Source organism: Mixophyes fleayi, chromosome 7 (genome assembly GCF_038048845.1).
Source record: "Mixophyes fleayi isolate aMixFle1 chromosome 7, aMixFle1.hap1, whole genome shotgun sequence".
Classification (NCBI taxonomy): Eukaryota; Metazoa; Chordata; class Amphibia; order Anura; family Limnodynastidae; genus Mixophyes; species Mixophyes fleayi.
The window spans coordinates 21,704,795-21,715,233 of record NC_134408.1 but is presented as its reverse complement, the minus strand read 5'-3'; the positions used below and the strand labels follow the sequence as shown (position 1 = coordinate 21,715,233).

At 40.7% G+C, this 10,439-nt stretch overlaps 1 protein-coding gene across 1 annotated transcript; it reads left to right on the top strand.

Moving 5' to 3' along the window:
- Positions 1 to 257: 257 nt before the first annotated feature.
- MSRB1 (methionine sulfoxide reductase B1) lies at positions 258 to 8,652 on the top strand. The gene is made up of 4 exons (XM_075179288.1): positions 258 to 395; positions 4,767 to 4,909; positions 5,040 to 5,154; positions 6,563 to 8,652. Exons 1-4 carry the CDS (start codon positions 341 to 343, stop codon positions 6,592 to 6,594), a joined length of 345 nt encoding a protein of 114 aa, XP_075035389.1. The 5' UTR covers positions 258 to 340; the 3' UTR covers positions 6,595 to 8,652.
- Positions 8,653 to 10,439: the final 1,787 nt, after the last annotated feature.

The following is a 10,439-nucleotide window of genomic DNA, read 5'->3' as shown; positions in this document are numbered from 1 at the left end:
TTAAAGCAGAAGTTACCTTTAGCACTCCCTTTCCCATGCCAGAATTGTACATTAAAAAGAAGATGCCAAAATTGCAACATATAATAACATACTACATGTATTCTAATAATCTACATGTTAGACTGTTAGCTAAACTTTTCCCCAACCAATATGGCCGCTCTGAGGTGACGACACGTGATAGGAGAGGTAGCCACGCCCGTTCATGACGCAATGCCCCGCCTCTCTCCTGGATGCTTTATATACAATCCGCAGTCAGCCAGTTCTTCAACTAAAGAAATTGGTGGTGGCCGGTGAGGGTCAGTTTTAGCAAGTGCGAGCTGTCCGGTGACTCAACGCTAAAATGTCTTTCTGCTCGTTCTTTGGCGGAGAGGTTTATAAGGATCACTTCGAGAACGGTAACAGAGTGCTGCTGGCTGGGTGTGAGATCTGTTATGGAGGGGATCAGGGATTCTGCATGATGCAATGATGTGATTGGCTGTCTGTCACTCAAAGTCTGTTAGTAAAAGTTACCCATGCACCAGTGCAATGCAATTATTTGCCTGGTGCTAGCTATAGTACTATATTCTTCATGCTGTTTGCTTTAGGACTTTGCAGTATATTAGTTGTATAATGTGCAATGCATTGGACAAGACCTTTATTAAACCTCACAGGCTGTATAACCAAATGCCAAGAATAGGGTGTCCCAGTAATAAGGGGAAGGGGTCAGACAGGGAAGAAGGTCCTGGTGGGAAAATATTTGCCAGAAGAGTTTGTAGCATTGGAGGAACAGAGTATGTTCAAGCAATATAGATGTATTAGTGAGTGACAACAAAGCTGCCTGAAGCATTTCTGGTACAGCTGTTATTCCCAAATTCCTTCTCTGTAACTTTCAACTAAATATTCCAGTATACTTTTCTTTTTCAGCGACTGATAGATAAATCCTGTCTATGTAATGCAGTATAAGAGTGTTATTATACAAACTTTTGAGTAATCATGTAGTTTAGAGTTGTGAATATAACCCCCACCACTGACCACAGGGTACGGATTTATATTCTCTGCAGTCACCGGCCACAACTGTCTATGACGATGAAGTAAATTATGACTATATATACTCTAATATTTAGAACCCGTTTGAACTTTGATTGCATATCACCATTTTGATGTGTTCTTGGTACAAATTTGAAAAGACCCCGACTTGATTTTGTTGCTCACATTAAAATTGTATTTCAATAATTGTATTTATAAATACTATTTTAAGTAATTTTATAATTCTAAAAAAAAAAAAAGTACTCTGGTGTATCTTCTAATTTGTGAAACGGTTCGAGAAACCATTTGAGACCGGTTCGAGCATCTCTACTTGTGGTTTTAAACTACTGAACATAATTACGTAACATAACCAATATCCGTTTCCTCTTTTTATCTGCATTGGTTATAATGATACAATGCTTGGGTGCAGGATCATATTGGGACCTTGCGGTCACTCTTTTGTGTTATAACTGAAAATAAGTGCAAAAAAAAATTGGGCATTGTCGAAATAGCCACAGCAATAGGGTATAGGGTTAAGTAGCAGTTAGTGAATGGGTATATGAAGTTTGATAGGGTAGTCAACAGGAAGGGATAATTAAAATGTTTGGATCATGGACTGGCTACATGACCAGGACACTTATGATCATACTTCCCTAGAGCTTAACTTTCTCAGACACCAGCCTAATATTCTTGCATCACCATAATTAGAGATCCCACATGTCTTGCATAACCCATTTCTCATGCTCACACCCAAGAAATCCCACAACATATGTTGCATAACCCATTTCTAGTGTCCACAAACAAACTACAACACTTCCAAAGAAATAAATAGAAACTAAATGGCTGCAACCACTTCATGGCGTGGGACTAGGCAGGTGTTAAATCAATCAACTGATTTGACTTTCCAAGAAACACTATTTGCCCAAGGGATAGCGAACTACGACTTTGTCTATCCATTTAATCTGACTTCCCTTCTGGCCCAGCACTACCAGTGCAGTAGAGCTCAAATTAGGCAGTAATTGTTCTTTTAACGTGACAATGATCCAAAGCACATTGTAGAAGTTACACTGTAGTGGCTTACAATGGAGAGGATAGATGGTCTTCATCTACCCAGACAGGCTCACCGAAAATCCATGGCAGGAACTCAACCTCGCTGTCCATTACTGCTCCCCAATTTAAGCAATTTGGACAGGACTAATGGCCCTGCTCGGTGTTCAAAGTTGACTTGTATAAAAAGGCCACTGGTTCTAACAGAGGTGGTTCAAGTATTGACCGAGGTGGGAAGATACTTGTTAAATAGAAATTTTATTTCCATTTTAACTTTTATTACTTTATTACTTTGGGGGGGGGGGGGGGGTCGGAGGAGAACATTGAAGTTAAATATTTGGCTCGCGCAAAAAAAAAACCTCTGTCTAAAATATTAAAAGCTGTGCGAAAAACGTACGTCTTATGTAAAGTCATACGTCACTCGTGATTGATTTGATAGTGGCGTGGGCGGTAACGGGGGACCAGTTTTGTAATTGGCTGGAGGAAATCTATTGAATACACTGTGTAGAGAGAAAAATTTGTGTGTAACTATTGTGAACCCCTTTTTACAAAATAGATTCTGTTAGCATGTGACTGATTCTTGTTTAAAACCTCCCATCTCACCTTCCACCTTGTGTCCTTGATGGGTATATGTGGGGCAATTAGCATTCTGGTATAAAAGATTTGAGAAATAATTTTACATGGTGGCAATATCTGCACCAACGAGCACTATGTATTGTAACACTTCTGTAACTTAAAAACCAAAAGTGATATGTTTGGTAAATATGCAGTATTATATCATAGCTTTTTAGGAGCCTCCCATTGGGAGTGGTAGATGGGTGATGAAGGAACTTTTGGATGTTGTGGAAGATGAATAATGCAGGACCTTTTCGGGTGTAAGAAGTTGGGGGGATGCTTGTGATAATCACTGATGGGAGTGAGTTCTCTGTACAGCGCTGCGGAATTAGTGGCGCTATATAAATAGCTGATGATGATCTCGGGAAGGAGCCAAAGACTCCTGTTTTGTATGCTTAAATTTCCTATAAGCACCCTGTGAACGGGACCGCACAGAATAACATAAGAATCGTTCCTATAGAGTTTTCAATGGCAGACCTCTGTTCCAACGTTCACCTGATTATGTGCGGTACAAACAATGGGAATGGTATTTAACCAGATAACGCCTCAATTAACATTTGAAACTGGACTAAAGCACAAGCAAGGCTTCTCTACAGTAAGAGCAGTGGGATGGTGGTATTCAGTCAATACAGTTCATGGTCAGTTCATAACGTCAAAGTTCCTATCTGTAGTGGAGAATATATTCAATATTATGATATGGCAAGATAGTAGCTCTGGTCTGAAATGGAACCATTGTCTTAATAAAATTAAATGTTGCATATAATATAAACAAGGTTGTTTGTATGAACCTCTGGTAACATTTTCTTTCTGGATGTCCTAATGCCTCTAGTACAAACTGTACTGCCAGGACCAAGTACACAAACTTTCATGTTTGGCTGGAGAACAGATAACTGAGATTCCTGAGCAATACTTTTATAGAATCTAATATCATCAAATGAAAATTGAATGTGATAGAGATGAAAGTGGCTGTTAATAGCAGTAAGTGATAAGATAAGCAGAGAAGCTTTGAAATGTAAACATTAACTTAATTTAAACATCACTTAACTTAAAGAGAGTGCCTGATTATAGTTCTATCTATACAGCAGAACTCTAGTCCAATCTTGAGCTGTGTACTCGCCCGGGCCTCTCAGTTTTGAGCATACAGGTACATAGACGTGTGCTGCCAAATGTGAAAGATTTGGCCGTTTACCCGTTAGCACGGTCATCTTCTATTCCAGCAGATATCTAGTGACCTTCCAAAAGATGTTGAGGGCCAAGACTGCCTAATTCTCCATCAAAACCCCAGCATGTATGGGCTCCTTTTTAGGGGCACGAAAATAAAGAAATCTGTCTGGACTATAGAATTCTGCGATGCTGGATTTCCCCTTTAAAGGAGCGACACTAATAGAAGGTGGAAATGCCGCATGCATCTGTCTGTTGCACAATATATGCACCTAAAGAGGATTTTGCCCCTGAAAAAAAAAAAAAATGCGATGCCTTGCTAACTCTATAAATAACAACATTCGTGCATACTCAGAGGGAAATTACTAATGATTACACAATCAGTTACCCATTAACACGGTAAGTTAAGTGGGTACAGTGCACAGAGTTTGTCCTGGTGATTGTATGGTGATAGCTGTCATACTGACTTATGTAAGGATATATCCTTCTGTGCACAGGATGTGTATAAGGGAAGTTTGAAGCCCCTGCTCTTTGCAGTTACCTGGGGCTGATTCCACTACTCGGAGAAAATAATATACCCGCTTGCTACCAGTAGTTGGCAACAAAACCTTTAACCATCAATACATGATACATGGCATCCTGGTGTGGTTGCATTGGACACATGGTTGGTTAAAGGTACCAAGTTGGGAATAGACAATTTTGGTTATTGGGGTACAATAAAAACATCACTTTTACCCTCTGTGTTTTTGGGATTCAAATTATTTCATCCATGTGGACACATCTGTGATAAGGTCCATAATGCTGTTGTGCACAAATTGTCATTTCTGGATTTAATTGCTCACCAAATTACCGGTATATCAAAGTTTTGTAACTTCAAATGTCATGTGTGTTATTTAACACGGATGGGTAATTGATTGTATTTTTATCATTGTCATCAGGAAAATATGTATGTGTCAAGTGTGGCTATGACCTTTTCTCTAGCCGCACCAAGTTCGAACATTCGTCCCCCTGGCCGGCCTTCACAGAGACCATCCACGAAGACAGCGTGTCCAAGTACGTGGAACGGCCCAATGCTCTCAAAGTAAGAGACTGTTCTTATTCTGTCTATAGCTCCCCGGTCTTCATTTCCTTCTACCCTTGTTCCTTTACTGTGATATCCTAATCCTTGGTGGTATTGGAGGGCGACTAAATGTGTTTCGTGTTTTCCGCAGGTTCACTGTGGAAAGTGTGGTAATGGGCTTGGCCACGAGTTCCTAAACGATGGGCCAAAGAAGAATCAATCCCGCTTCTGAATATTCAGCAGCTCGATCAAGTTCGTCCCCAAAGGTAACCAGCATAACGTGTCCATTCATGCCAATGAGTGGCCTGTGTAATCGTGTGATTAAATGCTGTGAAATTATAGTAACTGGGCTCTGTGGAATCTGCAAAATGTTATCACCGCACCACTCTGTTGTGTCACTAGATATGTTCTGATTTACCATCTCAGTACTTGTATTTATACTTCTGTACAATACAGCTCTCTGCTGAGTGTGTGTTTTTTATGGCCTCTGATAAACTCGCCTGCCCTGCATATGTCTATATAGGTTGATGGATAACTTGGTCATGCTGCAGTAAGTGAGTCCAGCATTGCTGAACTTTATACAGGGTGATAGAGTTCTCCGATTAGTATCTATGCACTACACGCTCTCAGCTCGACCTCTGAATTCTGGTTCATTTGTGACCAACTGGGTTTAACTATCTTATGTTTTTAAATAGTTGGCTGTATTATATATTTTTTTTTTTCTTTTTATAAGGGACATCCACTAAAATTTAAAATTCTATTCACAGAGCATCAATTAGGGTCAGGTGGACTTAAATGAATCAATGTCTTGCACTCTAAATAGAGAAGGTGTTTAAGAACAAGTAAAGTATTAAAGTATACTTTACACCAAACCGTGTACCTAGTCCCCTCTTTTAGTTTTTACTTTTCTAGGCTTCATTTGCCATAATCTGGTAATTTCTTATAAACCCCCCCTCTTTATGTGATGAGGTATAGGTGAAAATAGAAGGGGGGGGGGGGGGGGGGGCTGAATCTACTCTGTAATCTTTTCAAGGAACTATGGGTGGATAAATGCAAATTGATCTTTTTATGACCCTCTCGGCTACCTATGTATCTAGAAACTGCTAGTTAATCATGAATATACAGTCACATATGTAGTCATTGATCCAACTTGCATACTGACGTTTCAATCTTTATTCGATCTCATCAGTGCAAGATATGGCTTGTACTGTGTTGGGCTTGTAGCAAGTCATTAAAGTTATGATGAGCGATAAAAGAAACTAAACTAAAAAGCCCTCCTATAATAAAAAACAAACAAAACATTAAAAGCTTCTTTAATACAGAGGGTGTAAATGTTTAGACTAAATGAGAAAATGTATATTGACTGTTATTGTTGTATTCATCCCACTACTCTAACTGTGGCTTAATGTTCTGAATACTGTTTTCTAGATACGGTAAGAGTCTGTGAAGAGAAACCATAGTGTGGGGGGTAGGAGGTTTTGGAGAGAGTGTTGAATATTGCCCTTAAATTGATATTAATAGGACTCTTCTGGCCCTGACCCCTGTGGTGAACACACTGTGCTACTTGTGTCTTCCAATCATTTATTGCATCAGGAAAGTGTGTTGTACAACTGAAAAGTAGATTTGTTTTCTGGTGCGGATCACGAAAACGGTCGCCTCTCTCTCCTTGTACAGACAAAGTCGATGGGGGAGCGAATCGAGCTTAAAGATGAAAAGAATGTTATGACCTGTCTGACGTGCGGGACCTTTCCTGATGCTCCATCACCGAATGAATCGGCCGAGAGAAAACCTTTGCGGGCGTCTCTGCTGAAGAAAACTTGTGCTGGGGTCAGATGTGGTTCTGGCCGTCTCGCCTGAGCAGCTATACTGTGACCGCGCCAATTTACACGCACAGCCTCCTCACGCTACAGAGAAGGTTTTTTACCAAGATCCTATATCCTGGGTCAGAACAAGTTATTTTATATGGACAATACTATGTTAGGATAATGGCAGAGGGCTAACCTAAGCTATACAACCGTTATTATTCTTGCGTTACACATGCATTTCGCTGTTTATTACATTCTTATCACAGTTGTCACAATACACCGCAGCCAAATTGTTCAATTAACTTCAGTCAAGTGATTGTAGCATGATCATTAATCCTACTTACGTGGTGGGTTTGCTGAAGCCCAATCTCCTTGCCAGACAAACGTTTTTATTTAAATTTTTAGTAGAAATCAATATTTATTCAAGTAATTGGAGTAGATGGAAGAAGCTCAGTTTGTACAATGTAAATTCCCAATAGCTGTTTGGTCGTTAACTATCGGCATACGGTACGGACACATTGCAATGAGGGAGGTGGGTACAAATGGAAGAATCTAAAAATGTATTTCTTGGCGCTATTATCATTTTTCAATCCTCTTTCTCCACTGTGGCAGAGTGGTTAGCATTGCTGTGTCACAGCACTGGGTCCATGGGTTCTATTCCAACCAGGGCCCTATCTGTGTTTGGAGTTTATCCCACCCACCATAAACCTACGGGTAGGTTAATGAAAATGTGACCTGCGTATGGGATCACGTGGTAAAGAATGTAGACTGTAAGCTCCACTGGGGCAGGCACTGTCAGTAATAAGTAAATATTCTATATAAATCACTGCACAATAAGTTATATGAAGGATAATATATAATCTCTTTAGACTGGATGATTTCCAGCTATTTTAATATGGACCGCTGATTCAGTCCAGGGGAAATACGAAGATTACATAACCTGTATTCTCTAAAGTGACTTGTTGACTAAACCGCTCTACTATTTACACAAGAAGCGGCACTGGAGAATATATAACGTTCTAGAATATAGAGTTAAAATAATCCTACGGACAACTTGGCACAAAACATTGTAGATTCCGCTGAAAAAAAACACTGCATAAGGGTTTGGCAGGCAATGACAAACCAGGTATATTAATGAATGACTTTGTTTTCTCACATATGATCTATTACTGGCCTTTGAGACCTGGAGGTGTTGCCCATAGCAACCAATCAGATGCTGGCTATTCTTTATCTAGTACATTCTAGAACATGATAGCTAGAATCTGATTGGCTATATGGGCGACAACTCTACTTTTCCTTTTATAGAAGATTTCTACCCCTTGGAGTTGTACAGCAATGTATTCCAGGGTATCTGCAGGTACCGTGCTTTACACAGAATGTATAAAATGCTTATGGTTTCTTTCAGGACATTTTGAATAATACTAAAAAAAAACACAGCAATACAAATGGACATGTTCTCTCTTATTCCAAAACTAGTTAGAAAATCATCTAAAATGGTTCATGAAATCCTTTAATAACGGTCACCGTGCAGTTATATATGTGACTTATTTCTAAACCATTTTGTTCCTTTGTCATTTCATGCCGTGATGTGTCCTTTGGATTTACCGTGACATTGAACATCCCATTTTTTTGTTTGTATATTTCTCGGCACTTCTAAAGGTATCGGGGAGTTTACTGAAAGGATTCTGTTGTAACAAAGTGCAATGTACACAAATGCCCTACAATGCACAATCCAATGTTTGCTTCTTTTGTGTAAACTAGCTTGGGGAAAATGGATGAGTCTCACTGGTTGCTGTGGCTTCCAGCTCCTGGTGTACATTATACTTTGTTATTATGTGAGCCCCGTTCTGTGCACTTTGCCACATCCCATAAAATAAGAACAACCTACAAAAAGCACCGAATTGTGACCTATAATTATATTTTTCTGGAATTATATAAATGGTTTGATTTTTCAACATGTGTGCGCTTGTTTGTTTTTTTTTTTTAAATTTCACAAAAAATAAACACTCATATGGAAAACAAAGGGAGCACAGAAAAAAACAAACAAAACAAATATGGGGACAAAATGTAAATGAGAGCATGCACAATCAGATCAATAGATGACCAGCAAAAGACATTGCAGCTAAACGGGAAACATGTGGTAGGGGCTCTTGTTGGTGAGCTTACCTTGGACGTCTGCGCTTGACAGGGGTTTGTTAGGGATTGGTGCTGCCGTTACGGATTCTTCGGATGTTCCGTTTGCCGATCTCGTTGTTTGTCTTTTTGTTTTTGCCGTGGCGCAACCTGTGGAGAGAGAAGAGAAAAGAGAGAGGGGGGAGGGGGGCAGATGTGGCGTGTGGAGAACACAGAATGGGCTGGTACCGTCAATATACTTTTGGGGCTTGAAGTGGTTTAAAGCTCTTTGCCCTGTTTACAGCCCTATTTGCACTGTATATTGTGGGGGTTAGGTACCTCCTGTGAGGGGTGTGACTAATGTTATGACTGGGGGGTTTTAAGGAGCTCTTATATGGCTAGAGCTAATTATAGAGGCAGTATGTATTGTAATGGCCTCTATTTTATGTGCTGTGATGTGTTAATAGTGTTTGAATGAGGCGCTACAATGGACTTTGTGTGGTTGATCTGTGGGGGGGGGGGGGGGGTGGTAATGTATGTTGTGCGGGTGTGTAACTTTTGCTTAGGAAGCTCTTATAAGAGCAGTTTGATCGCTGTCAGGCGGTCTTTCTATCCTGGAGTGCGGGCGCTGCAGTCAGAGGGTTTTGTAGCGTGTCCCGAGCGGTATTGTAGCTGTAGTTAAATGCTGGATCACCTGGCAGACGCTTGTACCGGACTTCCGGTTTTGGTGGAGCGCACTCTGCGGGCTCAGTTTTCTTATTAGTTTCCCTGCTTACCCCTTCGGTCCTGGAGAGTTGTGTGAAGTGTGTTTCCAGGGTAGAGGTGAGTATTCAGGGAGTCGCTTTGTGGGGTGTGTAGGGGGACCAACGCGTTTCGTCCTTAGACTTTGTCAGGGAAACGTGTTTAACATAGAGGTCACAGACGCTACATCAAGAGGGAGAGAGTAGAGTTAAGAGATGGAAAGGGGCTGGGTGGGTGCAACTGCCCCTCAACCATGGGTTGGTCCCATAGTGGCATACCTTGGGCTGGGCAAACTTTTTTTTTTGGTTCCTTTAAAATGTTCCTACGGGCTAAAATTTGCCAGCCCTCCCCTGGGGATGAGGTACTGTTTGAAGAAGATAAGAATGAGGGGACAGCAGGCCAACAGCAGAGGATAGGTCCAGTAGTACTCAGTCCAAGGACTCCCAACACAGGAGAATTTATTGGAGGTGTAGGATCGTTGCTCGAGATAAATTCCATTTGGTAAACTTGGCATATGTGGTTAATAATGGATGAAATGGAAGGTGGCTCCGGTTTCCTCCAGGAGAGAGCAATTTGTCATTTCATAGAACGAAGTCTATGGGCTAGATTTACTAAGCTGTGGGTTTGAGAAAGTGGGGATGTTGCCTATGGCAACCAATTAGATTCTAGCTGTCATTTTGTAGAAGGTACTAAATAAATTAAAGCTAGAATCTGATTGGTTGCTATAGGCAACATCCCCACTTTTTCAAACCCGCAGCTTAGTAAATCTACCCCTATGTGTAATAAGCTTCTGGGTATGTTTAGGAACATCTGCAATATGGTGGGGTAACAGACTAGCAGAGAATCGGGGATGGTGACAGAGGTAAGAAAGCGATGGATATTTTTCCACAGAA